The sequence below is a fragment of the Fragaria vesca genome, linkage group LG5, assembly GCF_000184155.1.
Source record: "Fragaria vesca subsp. vesca linkage group LG5, FraVesHawaii_1.0, whole genome shotgun sequence".
Lineage (NCBI taxonomy): Eukaryota > Viridiplantae > Streptophyta > Magnoliopsida > Rosales > Rosaceae > Fragaria > Fragaria vesca.
The window spans coordinates 15,047,644-15,071,883 of NC_020495.1; the positions used below are offsets into that span (position 1 = coordinate 15,047,644).

At 36.9% G+C, this 24,240-nt stretch overlaps 4 protein-coding genes across 4 annotated transcripts; 1 reads left to right on the forward strand and 3 right to left on the reverse strand.

The window, feature by feature from the left end:
* Nucleotides 1-3,425: 3,425 nt before the first annotated feature.
* On the reverse strand, nucleotides 3,426-6,090 carry LOC101292712 (riboflavin synthase-like). The gene is made up of 2 exons (XM_004301399.1): nucleotides 5,242-6,090; nucleotides 3,426-4,007 (listed from the first exon to the last, which is right to left on the reverse strand). The coding sequence occupies exon 1, from the start codon at nucleotides 6,088-6,090 to the stop codon at nucleotides 5,242-5,244; it is 849 nt and encodes a 282-aa protein (XP_004301447.1). The 3' UTR covers nucleotides 3,426-4,007.
* A 1,082-nt stretch (nucleotides 6,091-7,172) lies between these two features.
* LOC101309349 (tubulin-specific chaperone E-like) lies at nucleotides 7,173-14,747 on the reverse strand. Its single transcript, XM_004299804.1, has 15 exons — nucleotides 14,438-14,747; nucleotides 14,184-14,354; nucleotides 13,500-13,546; nucleotides 13,003-13,149; nucleotides 12,818-12,892; nucleotides 11,946-12,055; nucleotides 11,635-11,777; nucleotides 11,483-11,544; nucleotides 10,681-10,788; nucleotides 10,550-10,584; nucleotides 9,632-9,694; nucleotides 9,067-9,158; nucleotides 8,910-8,986; nucleotides 8,745-8,822; nucleotides 7,173-7,614 (listed from the first exon to the last, which is right to left on the reverse strand). Exons 1-15 carry the CDS (start codon nucleotides 14,745-14,747, stop codon nucleotides 7,516-7,518), a joined length of 1,617 nt encoding a protein of 538 aa, XP_004299852.1. The 3' UTR covers nucleotides 7,173-7,515.
* A 1,713-nt stretch (nucleotides 14,748-16,460) lies between these two features.
* Nucleotides 16,461-21,724, forward strand: LOC101309637 (protein phosphatase methylesterase 1-like). The gene is made up of 13 exons (XM_004299805.1): nucleotides 16,461-16,626; nucleotides 16,710-16,794; nucleotides 16,876-16,946; nucleotides 17,615-17,729; nucleotides 17,856-17,935; nucleotides 18,370-18,454; nucleotides 18,541-18,621; nucleotides 18,974-19,068; nucleotides 19,232-19,282; nucleotides 19,908-19,988; nucleotides 20,561-20,633; nucleotides 20,724-20,801; nucleotides 21,493-21,724. The coding sequence occupies exons 1-13, from the start codon at nucleotides 16,508-16,510 to the stop codon at nucleotides 21,529-21,531; spliced, it is 1,053 nt and encodes a 350-aa protein (XP_004299853.1). The 5' UTR covers nucleotides 16,461-16,507; the 3' UTR covers nucleotides 21,532-21,724.
* A 512-nt stretch (nucleotides 21,725-22,236) lies between these two features.
* Nucleotides 22,237-24,216, reverse strand: LOC101309931 (probable cytochrome c At4g10040-like). The gene is made up of 3 exons (XM_004299806.1): nucleotides 23,995-24,216; nucleotides 23,106-23,239; nucleotides 22,237-22,593 (listed from the first exon to the last, which is right to left on the reverse strand). The coding sequence occupies exons 1-3, from the start codon at nucleotides 24,104-24,106 to the stop codon at nucleotides 22,501-22,503; spliced, it is 339 nt and encodes a 112-aa protein (XP_004299854.1). The 5' UTR covers nucleotides 24,107-24,216; the 3' UTR covers nucleotides 22,237-22,500.
* Between the last annotated feature and the right edge of the window lie 24 nt (nucleotides 24,217-24,240).

Below are 24,240 nucleotides of genomic sequence, written 5' to 3' on the forward strand. Positions count from 1 at the left end.
AAAAACGGGAAAGAAGAGAGGGAAAAGGGTTGGGCCTCTCCAACCGGTCCAACTCCCCCTTATACCCAACTCCCACAAAAATAAAACACCCCGAAAAATAATACCCGAATAAAAATTACCTTTTACTAGCTAAAATTTACTATTTTTACCGTCGTCGTATTTTCCTCATACGAATAATCCTCCGCACATAATCGTCCCCGAAACCCATCTAGGGACCAATTAACTATTAACTCAATGACGGAGACGGTAAAATTCTTATTATAATCAGGCTAGTAAATAAGGTAAAAATATAAGGGTCGGGATGTGACAGGAGGAGAATTGTGAAGTCGGCCAAAGATCGAAAGTCGTCGGCCAAAGATCGAAAGTCGGCTAGGTTTCAACCAAAACAACTAGAGACAAGTAGAGAGAGTTTTGGGGCAGAACAAGATTTGAGAAAGTTGTGGAGAGAGAGACAACCTTTTCCAATTCGTTTCTGTCTAAGGTTCCGGAGACGTTTTTGGTGATCCATAAGTGTGAGAAGTGAAGTTTGAGCTCGACTTTGTGCTGTGCAAATCGAGGTAGAGTTTGATGGGGTGTTTTCTTTTATTGTGCTTGTGTATGAATTGTGTGGTTATTGCTTGAGTTGTTTGATATTGGATTGTTTGATATTAAATTGTTTGACATTGAATTGTGTGGCACTATTCAAATTAAATGTAGATGATATTGAGATCTTGAATTGATTTAAGAGAGCTGCTTCGTCTAGCATCTAATGCCCAGATTAGATTTGTTGGTAGATCTGCTAATGGTGTTGCCCACGCCATAGCAAAGGAGGCTTTTATTGCATCTAATGGTTTGGCTTTCAGCCTTGTACTATCTCCATCTGTGGGGATATTAATTTTTTCTGAAATGTATGATGCTTAATCAATCAATATATATTCATTACTTTCAAAAAAAAAAAAAAAAGTTACTACTTCGTTTTAATTTAATAGTTTCGTCACCAACACATTTTCAAAACTAGCGAGTAGTTGATTTGTTTTCGCATGGGTGTGTTTCTAAATTTTCAAAATTTGTTGACAATCGTCTGCTTGTCAGATCTTTTTTCTTTTTTTTTATCAAACAAATAACTTAAACACAACAATGAGTCTATTGTGAGTTCATCGAACTCACGTTCTCCCACAAAAGGAAGACGGATGACAAATGGTACTGGGCAGCTCTTTCTAGCTGGACAATTTCGGTTTTGTTTTATTTTGAGTATGAGATTAGTTAGTAGACCACAATATCTCGCGGGAACGATTTCAACTTTCCCATACTACTTTTCACATTCTTTTAAGGTTAGGTTATAGGCATTTTTGTGCATCTATTTAGGTGGATACAAATAGCTTATCATTTCAGACATGAAAATTCTTAATATTTATGTCATTTTCAGTCGTCAGGGTACACATGGATTGCAGCTTTAAACGATAGATGCTATAGCTTTTTTAACTGTGTTATTGTGGTAATCTAATTCCCCATCCTTGAGCTCTAAGGCCTCGTTTGGTTGATGGAAAAGAAATTGGTTCCTTAGTTTTTCCTATGAACATGGGAAAGTAAATTTCCCACTAGTTTCCCTACGAGGTGTTTGAGAACATCGAGAAAGTAACTAGGAAATATATTTTACTTTCTTTTCCAATGTTTGGTTATGCATGGATAGAAAAGGGGAACCCTTAAGTTGAGGACTTTTCGGTTTATCTTATATTTCGATCTTATATCCACATTTTGACCATTCAGTTTATATGTATTTATGAGTAGATCATATCTGTAAATTTTCAGTCATGTTGAAAATCGTTAAGGCGTTCATAAATGTGATTTACCAATTATGAACTTGAACGGTTCATGTTTGTTAGATTTGGTTCGTCTATTAATTTGATCTAGTTCATTACCTTAACGATCACCAATTTGGTTGAAAGTTTGTATAAGTGATCTACTTATATAGACCTAAAAATTGAACGGTCGAGATGCTAAAATGTGATCGAAAAGTGGTTGTTTTAACCCATTAACCGAAAAGTCTTCAATTAGTCATCAACTTAAGGGTCCTTATTAGAAGGACTCCTAGAAAGTAATTAACATTTTTTTACCAATTATACCTTAGTATTAAAATATAAAATATTTAAGATTTAAAAGTTTTGTGGATAATTTGGTAATAATATCTATTAAAATAATGTTTAAAAGATGCAATTAATGTTGGGAAAGTATGAGAGAAATTGAATCCCATGATATGTGGGAGGTTCTAATTTCCCATATATTTTCTCTTATTGCAGTAAAGTCTTTCCTTTCCTTGGGTGTTTCCTTAGGTGTGCCAAACAAAGGAAATGAACAACTTTCGCTTCCCAACCTTTACAATCCGTGAACCAAACGAAGCCCAAAAGTTAATCAGATTCCCAATAGGGATGGCAATAATCCCCAGCGGGTAGGGTACCCACAGGTATTCGACCCTAACGAGGAAGATATATGGGTATAAACGGGTAACGAGGATGGGGATCCCTAATATTCAGATTCTTAAATCTGGTATGGGGCGGGTATGATATTTTGATATTCGTCTCCATCCCCACCCATTAAGGATGAAAATATTATTATATATAATTATATAATTTATTATATATATTTAATTTATCAATAAATATTTATGTAAAAAAATTTGTGATTCTCTTAATAAACATTTAATGGACCTTCTTATTTATTATATATTTTTATTCTTTTAATGAAATTTACCGGTATTGTTCTGTTTTAACCAAGACTTGTATTTATTTTTATTGGATTGAAGCATGAAACTTATTTATTTTGGTATTTGATTTCAATTTCATACTTTTATATAATTGTATTTCGTATTTTTAAAAAAAATTAATTTAATACATAATTGTCAACGGATACGGGTACGGGATGGAAACGTAATCTCCAAAAGGTATGGGTATGGAGAATCCCCATTATCTAATTACGGGTACGAGGATGGGTACAGAGATGAGAAATGTAAAAGGTTATGGGTACGGTATTTTGATCCCCGTACCCTACCTTACCCATTGCCATCCCTAATTCCCAATCTATAACTTGAATTGTGTTTAAATGAAATATTAGCAGGTTCATTAGTAATATGTATTAGCAACATGTAAGCACATACCTTATCACCACATTTTCTAGGTCTACCATACTACCTGAACAATCTACTACATGAACAATTCAGTCCTCTTCCATTTCACCCTTTAAAGTTTAAAAGTTCAGTTTGTCTATGAGAAGCAGCCTAGCAGTCTTTTTTTCTTCAGTCAGAGAACCAGCCAAACAGAATTACTAGACCACATTGATGATTAGTCATTTAAAAAAAGTCAAAGGTGTATAACCAACAACAACAACAACAAAAAGGCAAAAAATTATAATTTCTTTTTCTGTTACCATCTTCTGATCAGATCAAGAGCATTCAAACAAATCAGTTGTTATTCATTTTACTAGATCAATATCCGATGGAGCTAACAATGAAGGTTTCCAGTTGTACACACATTACAATCTGAGCACAAGATAAATTGAACTATACAACCCATTAAGCTGACATTCTTCACAAACAAGATCACTCAACTCACCCCAAAACCGATCCTATAACTTCTACCACGGTAGAAAGTGATTGAATCCAATGCAGGATGATCTTACAACCGAAGACAGCAACTAGATGCTTGACAAGAGCAATGTGATTACTTCAACTAATTAACAGAATATCATCCTCTACATTAAAAAAGAGTTCACAAGGACAAAAAAACTCAGGATTTGCAATTACCAAAGGCCCAGCGGTGTGGTGTGGTGACATCAGGAGAAATAATCTCGACGCATTGTCTACCCCCTATAGCACCATTTTATGGGGATGTGGATGTACAAACAAGTTTCCAACTAGTCTTTCCGTGAATTTCAATGAGGATAAAGAATGGACAAATCATCTGATGCTTTCACCTTCTGAAATTACCCAAACTAATGACTGTCCATGCTTGGAATCACTGACACAGAGGTCAAACCTAATAAGAAGAATGAGCATACATAAATTTAGAGCAAAACAACTAGACAGAAATCTAAAATAAATAATTATTGTTACAACATAATGAAGGATAGAAATACGAAAAAGTGAAACAAGTAAAATCAATGATACATACATATATAATTACACAGAGAGAGAGAGAGAGAGAGTCTATGAGATTTTCAAGGTTAATAATGCATTGAAAATCCCCCGGTGATCAAAACTAGAAAATCTCGAGCGGGAACTATGGAATCATCAAATGTCCAGAATATTAAGTCAGAAGCTATGATGACAGCTATCTAGAATCAGCTACTAATCTTTTTTAGCATCCAGCTCCATGGCATAATGATCCGTATTATTAATATCTTTTTTATAAGAACGCTACCGGATCATTCTTTACTTTATGAACTCATCATTGTTAATTTGTTATTCAAACAAAGAAAATGTCAGACCAGAAACTCATGAAGCGAAATGGTCAAAAAATTAGTAGAAGATTAGTAAAACACTCCCTCACACTTTCTGATGACACACACACACACACACACACACAGGAGAAACGAGTTTGGCCTTCTAAAGTATTTGTCTACAACTGCAGGGAATACAACCATGGTTTCGAATCGTCTCATGAATATTGGATATTGGTGGAACCAAAAAAATGTAAGTATTATTCAACAGTAAAAAATAAAAAATATATGACAAATATATTGATACCTATTGGCTTGCCTGCTTAAGTAAATCCCTTAAACATTCACATCAGAGAGTACACAAACACATCTCAGAAATCTACGAAATCAGAATCAATGGCCTAATAGGCTTATATGAAAAATGAGCAGGTACCTATATGTAATAAATGAAGCATAAGAAAAGGATCAAGGAAGAGACTGACTACTATTACAGTAAACAAAAGTGTAAGTGACTTACTATAACACTACAGCCACCTGCAAATCAGTGAACCTTTATTTAATTCTTTCCTCATCAGATGTCGCTTAAAAGACCACACACTTGCCACTCCCCTTATGTATAATAATCTTCAAAGTGGAGTGCAAGTGTGAAGTGGATTGAAATGTGGAGTGATTAGTGTAAAAATTCACTCCACATGAGATCATTACCGGATCAAACACCACCCTAATCCTTCAATTTTCAATTGCCCTCGGGATAAATCATGTTTCTATTTAGTAGATATGCTCAAATATCATAACTCTTAATCGAAACACAGATTCATATCCGAGGGGTACCTATTTGGACTTGATGGAGTCGAGAAAGCCGCTAGTGAGAAGCCTCTCCACATACTTGCCGAGTATATCAACCTCCAAATTCACCTTCTGGCCAACCTTCTTGAGCGGAATGACCACCTTCTGCTGCGTATAAGCCACCAGCATGAAATTGAAGCAGTCCTCATCATCAAACACATCCACCACAGTCAAGCTAGTCCCATCCACAGCTATGTACCCTTTCGGCACAACATACTTGAGTATCTCCTTCCTCGTCTTCACCTTGATCCACAGCGAATCCTCCTCCGGCACCATCGCCACTATCTCGCCGGTGCCGTCCACGTGTCCCTGCAAGAAATGCCCGCCCATCCGGCTCGTCGGCAGCACCGCCCGCTCCAGGTTCACCGGCGAGCCAGGCTCCAGCTCCACCAGCGAGGTCTTCCGCAGCGTCTCCGGCGCCAGGCCGACGGTGAAGTGAGACGCGTCGAACTCCGTCACCGTCAGGCAGGTGCCGTTGACGGCGATGCTGTCGCCGAGGCGGACGCCGTCGAGGACGGTGGAGGCGGCGATTCTCATGTCGAATCCACCGCCGGAGTCGGAGGAGGAGGGGCCGAGGTGCTTGACGTGGCCCATCTCCTCGACGATTCCGGTGAAGAGAGAACGGATTGTGTTGCGGGGAGGGGATCGGAGGTGGGTGAGGGGCGGCTTGGAGAGGAGGGTTAGGGCGGAGGGTTTGGAGAGGGGGTTGAAGGTGAATCTGGGTAGGGTTTTGGAGGAGATGGAGCAGAAGGAGGCTAGGGTTGCCATTGTTGGAGGAGAGGAGGGTTTGGGAGGATTTGAGGAGAGTGAAGTGAGGGAGAAGGAAACTGCCATTTCTCAAGTGAGTGAGCCAAGTTTTTGGTGTGAAATGGGCAGCACTTAAACCCCAGTTTCCTAGTAAAAATGGTAAAAGTTACCTGCACAGTTAAACTGTATACAGTCAAATACCTCGGTCCATCAATACAAATGTTGCGTGCTACTGCTACATTTATATACGAATATCAATACACCGATACAACAAGTAATCAAGTAACAATCCTTAAAAAAAGAAGAAGAACTAATCAACAGTTTGACACACACATATCCAAGTAGACTAGTTCGATTTAGTGATTTACATGTAAATTGACTCAATAATGTATTAACATCAATAAACACGTAAATTAGTGATTTAGTGAGCTATGTCTTCATGCAGCCTTCATCCATGAAGGTGATTACAAGGCTGATAGATTGTATCAATAATCAGATTCAAACACCTTGGTGTTTAGCATGTTGGTTCAAGATATTCAAATTCGGGTTGCTTTTCATCATTGCGTTTTTTACCATGTCTAGAGGGAGGTAAATTTTACAGCTGATGCTTTGGCAAACTTGGAACATAATCTTTAGTGTGGTGTTCTGTTTTCTTGCTTTTGTTTCTCATGCTGTGTTTTGATTTGAATGACCAGTTAGGAACCTAGGATGTTGACAAGGTTCTTCGTTGTAATTTTGGTTCTAATCATCCAAAAAAAACATCAACAACGCAAAACTTCACATCATGCAATCTTAGGGACGGAATGTGGAACATCAAAATACAAAAGAATAGAAATTTTAAGGTTGGCCTGCGATCATATCGGTGATAGATTACGGTTGTGGTAATTAGGAAATAGTATTATCATCAAATTATCTTATTCCCATGTTTCAAAATTTCCGGCCACAAAAAAAAAAAAAAAAAACAAAGGGAGCTGAGTTTATGCAAGGTTTCTGGAACTAACTTAGGTACTTGGTATCAAGCCACCGAAATCAAAAGCCTTGATACAGTTTTACAAATGCGTGGTGCTTCAACAACAAGTGCTCCACATAATTTGGACCTATTTCTTTGCAAGTTCAAGACATCCTGATGTAAAAGTAGGAACTACAAAGTCATGACATCAGTGACCGAACGCAAATGAATGCATGTCACTTCTTCCAGCCACCCTTGTTGTCTCGGAGTGAAAGTCGCAGTACGTCTGATTGGAGTAACTATCTAGCTTTTGGAGATGCCAAAATCTGATCCTGTTAGCTGATGCTACCAGAAAACCTATAGTGGATATTTCAGTTGTTTTTGTCAGAGTATATATACTGGAGACCGCGAAATAAATGAAAATAAACAGTGAAAAGCGTACAATATTGCGTATCACCCCAGCACATGCAAAAAGGAAAGTGTTGCAAATCAGGGAAGATGTCATAACTTTCACATACACCTTTGAATCTGCATTAGTATTGTTCCAAAGTCTTCGGATTCTCTCAACTCTCTTCATCCACAAGAATGGTGGATTCACTGCCAATCCCAAGGTCCGTCAAACTCTCCATCTCATCATCGAGCAACATCGGCAAAGGAGAACCCTGAAAGGATAAAGTTAATTATTTATCTTTTAAGCAATCATTGTAGTACAACAGCTTATGACTGATCAAGCAATCAATATGGAAGAGCAACTTTTGAGCTTATATAGTGTCAAAACAGTGGAAATAGGACTGGCATGTCTTTCATACCTTATCAAACATTCAAACCTGCAATATCCAACTTCATGGAGCTTTGTGTGCTGAATCACAACCCTCAAATAATTTATTGTTCACAGCTTAAGTTTGCATTCGCAAAATTGCATCCCTGCAACAATACCCTATTGCAGTAGCTTTAACCCATCCCCCATTTGCCACACCTCAGACCTTAGCCACTCCTCTTGAACGAGTGGCACGAGGACTTACCAGATGAAGTTTCACTATTCATCTTGCTGATGTCTTTCCTACAATCCTGGGAGGTGACAAACAAAAGACAAGCCTTTGTTGTCTCAGAGGTTTGGTTTGGTTTGTTAAATTCTCCATGATTTTGGTTTTCATCGCAGCCATCACGATTCTACTCATTTTCTTTGTTATAACTCTTCTCTCCATATATATTTTTTTTTCCTACATGTGGACGACATGAACCTATCCAGGGATGATAAAGCTGTTATTTCACCTGAAGTTGCAATTGCACCAACAGTTTGATATGAATAATCTTGGCTCTCTTAACTGTATTTATTGGCATTGAAGTAACCTTATCCTCCCAAGGAATAATTCATGCCCCGTTATCTTCAGCTTGCCAGTATCCTTACCCTCCATTCCTTCTACTAAGTACACCAACTCCTTCACAAGATACCCCACTACTTTGCTTTCTCATTTGAGCCTCCAAATGCTTGTTAATGTTAAGTTGTCAGTTTGAGCGTTTAAAGAATGTCAAGCTAATAGTTTTCTTTTGTTAGTATAGAGCGGGCATGCAAAGTTTTCACTGTTTTAGTTACTCACGCTTCTGATATGATTTTCTCTTTCCCTGTAGTGCTTCTTATCTATGTTCAACTAGATTAGCATCTTTCTAGTTTTTCTGTGGAAGTTATCAACAGTAAGTAGTAGGAATGACAGACTATTCCCATCAAGAATTAATGCACATTGTTTGAATTGACAATAACAAATAATATATCCTGTGATAAGAAAGGGCAAACCTCTTCTTGAAGAAACAACTTCAACTTCATAGACTTCAGCTTGAAAAAGCTTTCACAAAGAATTTTTAGCTTACCAACCTACAAAAATAATATATTATGGTTTTAAAGATATGTTCAACATTCAGAATTCTTGAAAGGAGAGGAGAGATGAAAAGAGAGACTAACCGTTGTGGTGCCTGGGAGTTTCTTCACCAATGAGGGCTTTTCACCCATAGATGCTCCCACGCATTTCAGAGTAACAGCTGCATAATTTTTAATTAATTTTTACTCTTTTTTAGGTCGATGAGAATAAGTTGTAATCAAATAAAATTATAATTCCTACATAGAAGTCCTGTAGCCATCTTCTGAGGGCCTGCTCCTCCTACCAATGGCTTTTCATCCTCAATACCATGAAGAGCCTTGAGCTCAGCAAACCTGTAAATAAGGATAGGTTTATTAGAAAGAGAAAGGACTTATTTAGTTATGTAAGCATTTCCATCAACAGTATTATCCATCAGAAACCCCAACCATGCTGCAGTAGTTCAGTGCATTTTCGTTTGTGTCAGGTAAACTTATATGTTTATATTCCATCTCTTAAGGCTATCCACAACAACATTTTGATTAAACATGCAGCACCTTGGTCATATGACTAAGTTATCAACATACATCTACCAATTCAGATATTATCAAAATTCAACTTTCTGTAGAATTCAGGATCTCCAAGGACATTGGAATCTAAACCATCAATACTCAGAATGCAAGCATAATGCTCTTGCACAACAAGTAATCCAAGTGAACTAAATAGAAAAGAAGAAACAAACCAAGTAAAGTTCTTTTGTTAAGTTAAATGGTATGGCCTTTGTCATCCTTTTGCCAAAATAAAGAGTTAATCAAAAAAGAAAAGAGACCTTGGGTGGAGCAGCTTGATTTCTTGAATGTTTCCGTGCTTTGACATAACTAACCGGACATACCTGCAGAATAAATAATTTCACTTCTGAGAAAATGATTCATATTTGAGTACATTGTGTGCACATAGCCAAACTAACTAAGATTCCTTAATTATCTCTTTCGTGGACACTACCAAGACATCATGACTTTTTGCAAACAACAAGTTTTAATTAATGCTGTAATCAGTGAGTGTGCGATCTGATAAGATCAGAAAACAAAACGTTGAAATTGACTTGAAATTTAGTCGCAAAGTTCTATTCTAAAGTAAGCAGGGATGTTGTTACTCAGGGTCAAGCAGTGAAACTGTATAGAAAGGGAGGTCAACTTTTGAAATGGCAATAGGTTCATATCTTTAACACCCATTGCAGAAAATTTTTAAGAAAGGGCCACCAGGAACACCAGAAAATGGCTTTGAAGTTTGAACCAAAGAAAAGATTTAGAAATCTTTTATCAGCCTCGAGCAATACTGAAGGGAGAGCTCAGACCTTGAACCATATATACAAATTAAATCTTGATGCAAAGAGAGATAACATGGTTACTATTATAGTGATGCAATACTGAAAACTTTATTTTCTTTAACTGAAACTGTATGTCTGCAAGCCCAGATTGTGCCACTGAAGCGACAGGGTGCAACAGAAACAGCACAATAAAAAAAAATTAAAAAAAAAACATGTTCTGATGCACATGGAAGATGTTCAGTTTCAGCAAAGCTATGACATCATTAAATATACAAATAAATTGGCATACACCTGAGGCTGAGACTAGCTGGTACTGACAAAAATCAAGTAATTTGTAGATGAATACAGAACTCCAGAACCTTAAAAATTCAATTGTGCATTTCAGTGGTAAACATCAGACACTGGAAGGAAAAGACATACCGAATCTCAGACTCTTTTCTTTCACGAGAAGTAATCTGAAATTATGTCAAACAAAATTACATCAGACTTATTAAATTAAATTTATCAGACATAAAAAGGAAGCTATTGCCTTATATAACTCCATGATTTACCTCACTCCCATTCAACATTTCAACTTTTCCTAAGCGGGCAACCAAAACAAATCTAGGGGTACCACCCTGTCCTGGATCAGCCACTGGGTTTCCAGAAAGCCTGACATCCTGTTGCACCCAAAAAAGAAGGAAGAAGAATAAGAAAACTCAAAGTGGAAAACAAGGAGAGAGGAATTTTACCATAACATAGATTTGGTGATCTACATTGTGTGAAAGTTGTGATGCAGCTTGAAATTTTCAAACAAATAGCAATTAATCAATTTAGTTGAAAGATTGGCCCATGCAGCAGGCACAGCAAGACCCCACCTCCCCCTTTGTTAAACGGAGCTCGTAAGTTCGACTCCTAAAGTCTAGATAGTTCACCCACAATATAAGGGAGTATGTAGTGTTGTACCTATCATTTGTAAGAATCTTACTATGATTTCAGAACAATAATGAGATAATTAGTTGTGCAACTAGATTTATTAAACTAAACGGCGTTTGAAGAGCAGCAGAGGGAAGGATCTTAACGTGGCAGAGTACAGACGGGTGTCAAGTATAAAAATAATACTGATACGTTAATGAAAAATGCAGGTTGTTGGAGCATCTAGTGTATGGATAGGAAAAAAGTAGGAAGGGGACAAGGAAAATTTTTGAACCATCTATATGTATGCATGATCTACCAGTTGCTAATATTAAATTTATTAATGAACACACATAGACTCAGGTTCATTAAATATTGCAGATACTGCAGCAGGCACTGGAAGCCAACAAGTTTATATATATCACAGAACAAAAGCTAGCTCTTGTAACTAAACCTTACCGCCAATTGTGGGAATGAGTTCAGCGCATCAACAGAGGAAGGGTCCTTAATGTTATTGCCTCCTAGAGTACATAGCGAGGAAGCAACAAGTCAATATAACGATAGCAAATAGAGGTTGCAATAGTCCCGATAGAAGAGTTGTGATAAGTTACCAAGAAGGAGGCAACGCAAATTTTGAAATGGCTTGTGGCCTTTTTCATGTGACTCATGACCATTGAGCAGTTCAAGCATGACACCAGCATCAGGATAAAAGACATTGTTCAAATTGTTATTGTTCAAATGCAGCTGCTCCAAGCTGCATGTAGAAACCACTTTCTCAGGATTATAAATAAAACATTTCAACCATATGTTTTCCAGGTAGCCTTCTGCATTTTTCTTTTTCAGGATTAACCTAAAATTCGTTCAATCCCCCTTCTTTCCAAGGAAATTAGTTCTGAGGAAAGAAAACAATATGATTGCTAACCTTGGTAGCTGTGAAAGTTTCAAGATTTCATTCCATTCATATATACAATTGTCATCCAAATTCAGTAGCCGCAAATTATCAAATCCCTGAACTGTTGAAGAAGACATGGGCTGGAAAAGAAACAAGACCAACAAAGACAGACTATTACGGTAAATATGCAGCAAGTGATTTGAAATCTTAAAAACACCAAAAGAAAAGGAGCTAATGAAAAACAAAATCTAAAAAGAAAAAAACGTAGATTGGAAACCCAAAAACTTCTAGTAGCTAGATTTGAAACTAGTGCCAACATTACTTCTAGAGAACTTAAAAGTTAACCTACTAACCCATTTACCATGTTTGCTTAATGCAGGTACTTCTATTTGATGAAGGTGTTCAAAAGTGTATTGTGACTTTCATATTTTACAGACCCTAAGGCCTATGCTTGTGTTACATTCAAACATTTTCTTTACTTTATGAAAAGCATATTATTTTCACATTTCATGCATTTACAGCTTGCTATGACTGTGTGATACTCCATGTTATATTAACTTACGCTTATACAGATACAAGAGAATAAAACAAGTTGATGATCCACAATGTCATTGATCATGCTGCTCGCTAGGTGACATCAACAAAGCAATGGCATTACAACTTCACATGTTATGCAGGTGGAAAGGGCTCTCCACATACATAAACATTATACATAATTGGATATGTATTGTTGTATAGACAGCTCATATATATCGACTAATAAAAACCTAATATAACAACTTTCTTTGAGATAACAACAGAATCAAATATGCAAGTACTGAACCTTTTTCATCTATATGACTTTGGATCAAGCTATTTAATGTGGATATACCACTAGCTTAAAAAACTTTACTAGATTTTACCTTAATTGTGCTTATATTATTCGCCATAAGATGTAGTTCTTCAATTGCTGGTAATGAATGTTTGAGTACTTCTACCTGCCACATCAAACTGACAATAATTAGCAATTGGATACAGAAAAAGTAAACTGTAAAGAGATATAAAAGATAGAAGATAGGAAAATAGCACAACAGTAAGGAATGGCCACCTGTGTCCAATTTATGCCAACATTGTTTAATACTAAAATACGGATGCTTGTCAATGGCGGCAACCCAACAATATCATGTGACATTAAATTGTAAGATAAATTGAGGGCAACAAGATCAGGCAGCTGTTCACAGATCGTGCCAACGTCCTGCAAGCAAGAATAAACCCAAAAACAGTAAAGCTCAGCCCCAAAGCAAGTTAGAAACAGAACTGTTAAGAAGTATGTACAATCAAACCACAAACTCTAATATCTTCCACTCAAATATATCAAATTTTGAAAGCATTACTATTCAGCTACATTAAATTTGAATGGTAAACTAGATTTCCGTCTGAGTGGCTAAGTAGTAAAATGGGTACATAATATGAGATTGGGTATCAAAATCATTAAACTTAACCATTCAAGTTCCAATAAATACTACAAATCTAATGTCTTTGACACACTAAAACTGTTTTCTTTGTTACAGATGAAAAGAGAAGGAAAATAAAAGGTACATATACCTTCCACTCTGAAATCAGATTTCCAGTCAAGTCAAGCTCCTTCAGATCTGCAATCAAACATCAACAAAGTAAACAACTAATAGCAGAAAAAACTCCAAATTAAACAACTAATGTGGCTGGATATACAAAGTAGACAGCAACAAAGGCACATGTCAAAGCACCAGGAAAAGATGCAGTCTACTGATCACTTCAAGCTGAAGCGAGAACAAGAACAAGATGATAACTGCCAATAGGCCAATAGATATGTGACCAGTTGGCTGCCTACCTTTTTTGTGTACTTTAAGGGAAATTATACAAATTTTTTATACCAATGTACATACAGAAAATCATATATAGATTTATTAGGGTAGATTTGAATGCATAACACGCAGACAACCCTTTTCAAGCCATATTCAAAGAGAACTACTCATTAGTCATGAAAATGGGACTAGAATGAAGAACTGAAAAACAGATGGCAACTGGAAATGGTACTTGGTTGTTTCAACACTCTAGCAAATGTAACTTAGATACAAATTCAATATAATGCATATATGTGTCGAAAAAAACATGATCTCAACCAGAAACAAACTCATTGTTCCAATATCACGAGGAATTAAACATAAAATAACAAAGGTCAGCACTTAGTTATCAAGACTTGTACTTGTTATCAGACAAAGTACTGCATTTATGTTCAATCAAACTTACTCGGCACAACAGCACCGATTTCACATGGGTTTCCAGGAGAGCTAACACCCAAATAAGACGTCGAAGCACTCGTCAACTCTTCAAAGCAGCTCAGCTTGTCTTGAATCTTCTCTTTACCAACAAGTTCCACACTCACACGCTTGTTGCTCGCCGAAAGCACATACATTTCATCTACAAAACACAATGCCCAACACAAATCATCAAGACTAAAACTTCGAAAACTCGCCGAAAGCAAAAGGAGTGATGAGACAAACCCTCTTCTTCTTGGGTGGTTTGGCCTCGATATCTGAGCTCGAGAGCTTGCAGGAACGAGATCCCGGAGCTGAGATTGTGGAGCCGAACAAAGGAGGCGGATGTTTGGGAGGTTGCTTGGAAGTAGTTGATCCCATTGACGGACCCATCATGCTTGCCGTCTCTGTTGTCCCAATCGACTCCGACCCATGTGCCCGAGTAGCCTTCCACGGGGCCCAAGTACCTCACTGTGCCGATGCGGCGGGGGTCGCCGGCGGAGTGGACTCGCTGGCCGAGTTTGAAGTCCGGGGTTGATTCCGGTGAGGGTTGCATTTTCTGAAAGATGATCGGTTGTTGGAGATGTGACTGGAGAAAACTAAGCGGGACTGTATCTTTGTTCTGGGTTTTGATTTCGAACCTGTCCAGTCCCTATGGCTTTTTAAAAAGTAAAAGGTAAAAGTATCATTTTTCTTCTTATTTAAAAAATAAAAAATAAACAAATAATTACGAGCCGGACAATATTTAAACACGCATGTTTCATGTTTGTTTGTTGGCATTAAATGAGACAATATTAAATAAGGAGTCTAGTTTAGTTAATACTGTGTTTGATGTTACTGAGTACAAAAATAAATGAGTTTATGTAGAATCTTGTTTTTATTTTGGCCTCTTTAGATTTTGTTATTGTGAGTCAAATATGTCATCTTTAGATAACACCATCCTTTTAAATTATAAACCAAGTAAACTACCCTCTAATCTCATCCAACACCAAGCATGAATTAAGATTAGTACAACTTAAGGCACTCTACATGAGTCCAGGACAATCCTAAAAAACAAGAAGGTGTAATGCAGTCTTGAGTATCAAATGTGTTTTTTGATGCTAAAGCCCAAACGTGCACTTACTCTGGTCACCCAACACTTGATTCTTCTAATTGCTTCAACAGAAGTAGCAAAAGTGGTAAGTGGCATGATGGTTCTAGCCTAATTTAGTGTGTTCCTCAACATAGGTTTGTGCCTTAAAGCTATTAAAGTGGATAAATACTATGCTTCAATGTTGGTAGAACATTTCTCATGCGCCGAGGGATTAAAGTCTGTGTCTATCATAATACTATCAGAAAAATAAATTATAAGCAACGAATTATAACATTGTGTTTTTTTCTTTAAATGTGTGTAATTGGTTTTTTAACATCTTCTATTCAAGTGAAAAAACAGGGTGTGCTTGTGGTTGAACCTAAATCTAATTTTGATTGTTGCTATCATTAGTCCTTCATTACTTCATTTCATTAGGTTGCGTTATGAAAATCCATAAGTAAAGACAAATCATGTATAATGTGTGTTCTAACACAAAAGTGTGTGATAATTTTTTTTAATGGAAATGAAATTTAAACTTTTCATAGTACAATCTACACACTACTTCTTTGTTTACTAATGATACTTACGTAGAATGTAGAATGTAGAATGTCGATCGTAAAATGGCGTGTGTAAAATTTAGTTTCATATTATTATTTTTTTAGTTTCTTATCTCAAGAAAATATATATATATATATATACAGGGCCCTTCCAATGAGGGATCCCTATTTTAAGCCATTTATAGGGATAGGGCATTACACCAATTTCCCGATTATAATTTTACATCTTCACCGTTCATATCTTAGGTCTATATGAGTAGATCACCTCTACAAAATTTCATATGATTTGGTGATCGTTAAGGCTTTCAAAAGTTCAATTTAGTTTTAATGACCTTTAACGGTTTTAGTTTGACATAAGCTGGACCGTTCAAAATCATTAAAACTAAATCAAACTTTTGAAAGTCTTAACGATCACCAAATCATATGAAATTTTGTATAGGTGATCTACTCATATAGACCTAAGATATGAACGGTGGAGATATAAAAATTCAATTAGGAAGTGGTGTAATGCCCTATCCCTAGAAAGTGGCTAAAAATAAGGATCCCTCGATGGAAGGGGGTTGTATATATATATATATTTTAAATAGTGACCAAAGCGTCGACCTATTTATTTCTCTCGTTCTTCATTTTCTTCAGTTTGAAATTGTGTTTGGTTTTACTTTCCTCTCTCTGCTCAGATCATCGGCCATGGATTCTTCTTCAAACCTCACTCCGCTTCCTGAAGACGCACCCGAATCCAACCTACCACCACCCCAACCCCGCCCTCTCTCCGCCTTCGCCGCCCGCCCCGATCGCCCCGCTACTCAGTCAGTCTCACCTTCACCTCTCAACTCAACTCTTCTAATCTCAAATCTTCACATTCCCCAAATGCTGTTGTTGTTGTTTGCAGGAGTAGCTCCCAGAAGTTCGCCGCTTTAGATTGGAAGCCCTATTTCGACACAGAAGACGACATCTCCATTCCGGGCTCCGACGACGTGAGTTCAATTCTCGCAAGCTTTCTGCTTTCTTAACAATCCCTTTTTCTTATGTGTGAATTTACCGTTTTACCATTTCAGGTGTTTCATGTGTATATGGCAGGAACCGAGGGTCCGGTTGTCTTTTGCCTTCATGGAGGTGGCTACTCTGGGTATGTTTAAATTTTTAGTCTTTTAGGTGTGTTTTGTTCAGTTTGAGCTGAAATGTCTTGCATTTGGTTCGGGGTTTTAGTTTACGTAGCGCACCAGTATCCATTGGCTGTGCAACTATGGTTTTATAACACGACGACGCAGTACAATCTGTGCATTTGGTGTACATATAAGCACATAGATGAATCTAGTTTAATGAGTGTCCTTGTGTTGGTGTAGCAGGGTGCTTATATTGTGTGATTTTGGATTGTATATGTTAGGTACTGTACAAGTACATGGATGGTTTTACGGAGAGCTCAGTTTGAGTGGTCATTATTGATTGAATGCAGCTTATTTCTTCCGTAGTTTAATTCTTAATTAGTATGAAGAGAAGCTTAAGTTTGTTCTTTACTCTACTTATTTTCTATCTTAAAGTAATTATCTGCTTATAGAGATACAGCAGTGGTGGTGTCGTACTTTAGTTTGGGTAGATGAATTGTACTTTAGTTTTATGTTAAATTGTCCTGTTTTTTCATCAAGTGTGTATAATATCTTTGATCCAACTGTTTAGAACTTTCATTGTTACTGGCACTGTCATTGTCTCCTTTCTGCAGAATGTGATTTTCTTCTCTTTTTATTCTTGGAAATTTCCAAGTTGGTATGCTATGCTTTACGTGATTTGTTTTCCCAGGCTTTCATTTGCCTTGTCAGCAAGTCAAATCAAGGAGAAGGCTCGAGTAGTTGCCATGGACTTGAGAGGACATGGAAAGACGATGACAGAAAATGAGACTGATCTATCTATCGAGGTACGGCTACTGTGAAAAGAAGATTGCTCCACCTCATGATAGTTAGATTTCTTAGATAATAATCTTATATAACTAGGGTAATCTATCATGATATCCGCTTAGCTAATTTTTTTTCTCCATCTGCAGACCATGTGCAATGATGTTCAGGCTGTTCTGAAAGCAATGTATGGAGATTCGCCTCCTGCAATTGTGCTTGTTGGACACAGGTGCTTCTCTTTTTCTATATTTTAATTGTTGTCGAAGTTCTCATAGCATATCATGTTTGATAGAGGATCTAGAAAAAAGAGTTTCCTCACAGTATCAAGGGTTTCACAGAAGCTCAGCGATCATGTGTGGGTACCTAAAAATCTTTTTTTTTTTTTGTCAAATGAAGCACTGTGATAAAAACATGGAAATATATTAGCTGTTGTAGGGATAGACTCTTGAGTTTAAAAACATGGAAATATACTAGCTAACTACTATCTTATTAATCAACACAGGCTATCAGCTGTAGTAGGGATAGACGATTCCATATTACTGGTGACTGAAATCTACATGATTGTATTTGTCTTGAGCTTTATGTACAAGGAAAAAAAAAAAGAATCTACTCCCATAGTCTTTTGCACTAAAACCATTATTGACTTATTTCACTATTATACAGTATGGGAGGATCAGTTGCTGTGCATGTTGCAGCAAAAAAAGCACTGCCTAGCTTGGCTGGGCTGGTTGTTGTAGATGTTGTAGAGGTTTGATGACTGTGCATAATTTTTTCCATTTTTGTTTTCTGTGGCACTGTATCAGTCAGAACTCACTTTCTATTGTAAATAATCAGGGAACAGCTATGGCTTCGTTGATACATATGCAAAAAATTCTATCAGGCCGAACACATCATTTTTCAAGCATTGAAAAAGCGGTACCTGTAGTTTCTTTATGATCTTCTTCCTTAAGTACTATTTTTTTTATTGGCAGCAACATGATTGACTTGATGAACTAATTTGCTTGCATCACAATTAGGATGTCATATGAGAACAACAAAAGAAATTAAAATAATCAGATACCTTAATGTTTTTCAAGATATAGAAGATAGGACAAGTGTGTGTGGGAAAGTATTCTGATGGATTTCCACATTCCTTGCAAAACTACCAAATGGTCTGTTAAGGAGTACAGAAAAGTGGCATCCTATAGCACCAAGTCTTAAATGTGAAAAGACAATTGGTTCCCATGGAGTCTGATTTTTCTGAACTGTAATATTTATCTTGCTGCAGATAGAATCGACTGTAAAGGGAGGCTCCTTAAGAAACATTGAGTCTGCCCGTGTATCAGTACCTACCACATTAAAGTATGATGATTCAAAGAAATGGTGAGTACTTCTCTTTTCTATACACTGTTCTGCAATAACTATAAAAACAATTGTTATAGTTTTCTCCACTCCATGGTTGGTTGTTGTCTTGCCTTAAGGATGGCTTCTTCTTTTTTTCATCTTACTCAACATTAACAGGCACAATTTTTTTATTGTTCTGCAGTTACATTTACAAAGCACGACTCGAGGAAACAGAACAATATTGGAAAAGCTGGTATGTTTATATTTTCTTGTCAATAATATTATTTAAAATCTTTGATACATCAGTCCAAGAGAAGAATTGTGATGCAGAAGGAGTTAATATGTAGAAATGCCCAAGTGTTCAATTTGGGCCTTATGGTTGCCTTGAGTTTTCTTAATAGTTGCCAAGGAAGTTACACACTTACACCACTCAAACCTAGAGACAAGAATCAAACGTATGCACAGATAGGTGTGGGCCTTAAATTGCATCGTAGTTAGGGGTGAATCAACTGAAATGAAACTCATCCAGAATTGTGTTCCATTATGATTTGGGCCATTTATTCTGCATTTGTGCGGTCTTTTCGTTAAATTTTTGCTTGTTGCCTCCAGAAATGTAGCCTAGCTTGCATGTTGAGTACAACCTGCTCCTAGAGTATTAGATTCACTGTTGATTCGAGCTCGTCTAAGTAAATGACATCATTTTAACTTCAAAAATCTAGCTTATACCTATTTGGTAATTATGGAGCAAGAGAAATTTTGACACCCATGCTTTAGATATGGCGTGATAAATTTTACTTTTTCTTTCTTTCTTTGGGCTAGCTTCTGTGTCCATATAGTATTGTCTCCTCAGATGACTAAATACAGTTCTTTAACTGCAGGTATGAAGGCCTTTCTGAAAAGTTTCTATCATCTCCTGTTCCAAAGCTCCTGCTTTTAGCTGGAACAGACCGACTTGACAGGTCATTGCTATTTCATTTGCCTTGAATGATATGGGTGTCTATTTTGAAATGTTCATTAGATGCCGATGTTATAGGTCACCCAAACTCTAGCAGTTTGCATAGGCTGCCCAATTGACAGATTATGATTCATGACATGGATAGCAGTTTAGGATATGGATTTAGGTCCCACAATGGGTCATAAATGTTTGATGCATGAGGAAATAGGAGGAGACCTCCATAAAGGAAGGATGTCTGACCGTGTTGATAAGTCCAACTCTGGACCCTGCATTCCTTGGGTGCATTTAGTTAGTGATATAAACATTATTGGTTATTCATTTGGGCCAATGAATCATTAATCCTGGATTCAGTGCTTCTGCTTACAGTTTCGTTGAGTGGTTTTTAGGTTTGTGATAGTCTATTAGCACTAATATCTTGTCGGGACTCCATATAGGATTTCTTTTGGGTTAAAAACCCTAAATTATAACTGGCAGCAGACAGTATCCTGAACTGTTGATTTGAAAAGCAGAAATTGTTCGATGTTCATATTTTGAGAGGATGTTCATATTTTGAGAATGTCTTATGTTATGTAACAGAACTCTGACAATTGGTCAAATGCAAGGCAAGTTCCAAATGGTTGTTGTCAGACATACTGGGCATGCCATACAAGTAAGTCATTTGTCCTATCTTCAATGGAAATGTTTTGTTAATTTTCCTTAATCTAGAAGATAACAATTATGATATCACAATTCTTTGCAGGAAGATGTACCTGATGAATTTGCATCACTAATAATAAATTTCATATCTCGTAACCGTATAGGCCCACATGGAGTTGAGGTTAGTTGTTACAATTTCATATCCTGTTAATTTCAGGAGATTTGTTGCAATCTGTGATACTTTCGGTTTGCATTTTCCCTTGTGTTTTGAAAGCTAAATCATTATACCTTGAATATGCTCTTTTTGTTTTGCCATGTTTGTCACAACAATAATACGGTTTTGGATGCTCCAGTAGACAAGTGTGTATACTCTTTATATTTTGATCTGACCTCTGAAAATGGTGAAAGAATCGAACATGTAGGTTTGTTCTTAAGGTGATTGTCGTATTAAAATTAAACTAAACTTTTTCCTTTGATATGAACTACCCATTGCTCATTAATGTGTTGGTGAAGTCTAATTTTCTGTAAGTTAATATGAACTAGTACCAAACTTTCCCGGTGAAATGAGTTCTGCGGTTGTTTTGTAGCATGAACTAGATCCTTTTTCTTTTTTTTTCCTTTCTTTTTGGTACAATGAAGAGACTGAAAGGTTGAGCTCACTTTCAGTCTAAAAGTTACTTAAGATAGGCAACTTCAAATGGGACATGTTATTGTCAATTGGTAATGAAAGTTAAATGTTCCTCGCAGCACGTATTTTAAGAAGTCGAATAAGGAGTTGTTTGTAGGTTTTACATTTACTGCTATTGATCAAATACATTCCCTACCCCATGTACCTTTTAACATCATTATTGATATGGTACAATGTGTTGCAGATTCCAGGACTTCGTCGGCCATCCCAGCCCACACCTTGAATCAGAAATCCAGAAAAACGAATAGGGCTGTTTCCTCGGATATTGACATAGATGATATACATTCTTGGGATTACCCGTATCTTGTCTTCTGGAAGTGTGACGAAATGATAATAGTCACCCTATGTATAACAGCAATAACACTAAAGCACAGTGAACATGAATAGTGTATTTATGAATAATGAAATTTCTAGCCAAGAATGAGCGAATGGTTCTTCATATTCGAAGATGACTGAAACACTAGATATTAACGTTATGTTTTGTTTTCTCCAGTCCATCGGCTCTACTGCAAGCCTTCTACTAGTAATGGTATGCTTCGTGACCAGTGACCACCCTAATGATCTTGGCTTCACCATCACTTTTTGCTCATATAAGGGAATAAATTGTCTGATGAGCGTGACCACCCTAATGTGGGTAGCTTCATCATACATTTTCTTTTTCTTTAACATTAATGACATTTTCTTCTTAAACATAATGATCTTTTCTTATTTCGTTAACATTAATGGCATTTTCTTCTTAAACATAATGATCGGCCCCAGAGAGCCAATCCCAGTAGTGTCAGAAGCCACCAGATTGAGCAGAAAAATTGACTAATGAATGTCGCCATTTAAGTGCAAACTGATTTTTAACATTACATTGACCAAAAGAATAGACGCATGAAATCAAATTTGGGAACCATGGATGTGCCGGATTGCATCACAGAAATATATAGAAAATGTTGCAATGAATTTTTATATCATTAGTTGATGGTACTTCACCAACTTCAAGAAATCTAGTCACAACAGCTAACTGAATTTGAATGTTGTGCTGCCAATTACAGCAACCTCTTTCCTAGAAAAGCAAAAGCAAGCTCGATATGCAAACAAGAATTGCAGACCTAGATGGCCTAATTTATTGGCAACAAAAAATAGTACCCATCCGTTTGTATAAACCTCCAATGACTGCAAAATGTGAGAAGTTGACAAAGGCAGCCTATGCAGTTGATTGCTTCAAATAGGCAATGAGGTCAGCACGGTCCTGTGGCTTCTTCAATCCAGGGAAGACCATCTTGGTTCCAGGAATGTACTGCAAAATTAATTTAAACAGATATCAGGAGAAGATAAAAATAGAACTACACTGGAAATCTTATAGCAACAAATCAGACAAAGTAATAATATAAGGTCTTGATACCAACAAAGCTCATGAAACCTTTTATGAATGGCCACAGTTAAAAGAACATGTGAACAGTAGTGACAAAATCTCCAAAAAATGAAATTATTTATTGTCGTCTCCAGTCCTTTTACCGTCATTAGATATTAAATGGGAGGAAGATAGCGAAATATACATGCATAATATGATCAGTAATCTTCAGCCTTCATAGATTTCACACATTTTGACATCATAGGTATAAGTCTATGCATAATGTGAAAGCTCACACAAACTGTGCAAGAATCCTATATACAATCCAACACATGTAGGGTTGATATATGTGCAATCACTAATCACATACATCTAGCCGTAACTATACAATTGAGATTAACCTAGACACATAATTGCTAAGGAATGAGCAACAAAATGGTAGAACTAGAGACTTGTACCTTCTTGGGATTCAGCAAATAGTCATACAATGTCTTCTCCTCCCACTGCACAGCCATGTTCTTGTTAGCAGCGGAGTAAGAGTACCCAGGTGTTGTTCCAGACTGCCTCCCAAACAGGCCATTCAAATTGGGTCCTGAATTCAACAATTATTATCATTAGCAAGCAGAAAGACAAATTCAACAGATAACAAGCACAAGACCAAACAAGTAACCAGCTGAAAAGTGCAAGAAAAATCATCTGTTTGTATGTTACTATTACCGCACCGAAACATAACATTCTTATAACGAAGTACAAAACCAATACACATCCAAAGAATTGAAACCTATACAATATAATGCAATCAAGTATTCGACACTGGCAAGCTCCATCAGAACAGTCCAACAAAATTTCACAAAAACTATAGAAAACATCAAAAACCCACATAATGTATAGTTTCTAATAAACCTCGAGAGCATTATTGATACTACCAAGACTGCGTTTCACAATCAAAATAAATAAATAACACCATGAACATAAAATTACTCCATAAGATAAAGTTTACTTAAACACAAAGATTAAAAAATAAAAAAATAAAAAATCCACAATCTAATTTTTCTCAACTACTTCCTCAATTTCAATTGTATCTTCATAAAAAGAAAATCAAAGCATAAATAACGAAATTATCAAACAAGAACGCCTAAAATCCAGAAATCACCAGAGTCAAATTGAATCAAAATTCCAAAAAATCATCGATCAGATCTAAATCAAACGAACACACGAGAAGAAACAATCGCAACAAGAATCAACGATCAGAAAGAAAAAAAAAAAAAACTCAGATCCGTAAGATCACACCCTAATGAAATCAAATAACAAACGCAAATCGGAGAAGAGAGAGAGAGAAAGGTATACCCTGCTTGTGGCCGGCGCCTTTGTCGACGGTGTGGCACTGAGCGCACTTGGTCCTGAAGATCTTCTCTCCGACCTTGGCATCTCCGGGAGGAGCTTCAGCGAACGACGCCATTGATTTGTAGAGAGAGAAAGAGAGGAGAGGGAATTCGGTATTCTAGGGTTTGTTTGAGAGAGAGAGAGAGAGAGAGAGAGAGAGAGAGAGAGAGTAGTAGAGACGTCGGTCGGTCGGTACGGTACGGTAACGGA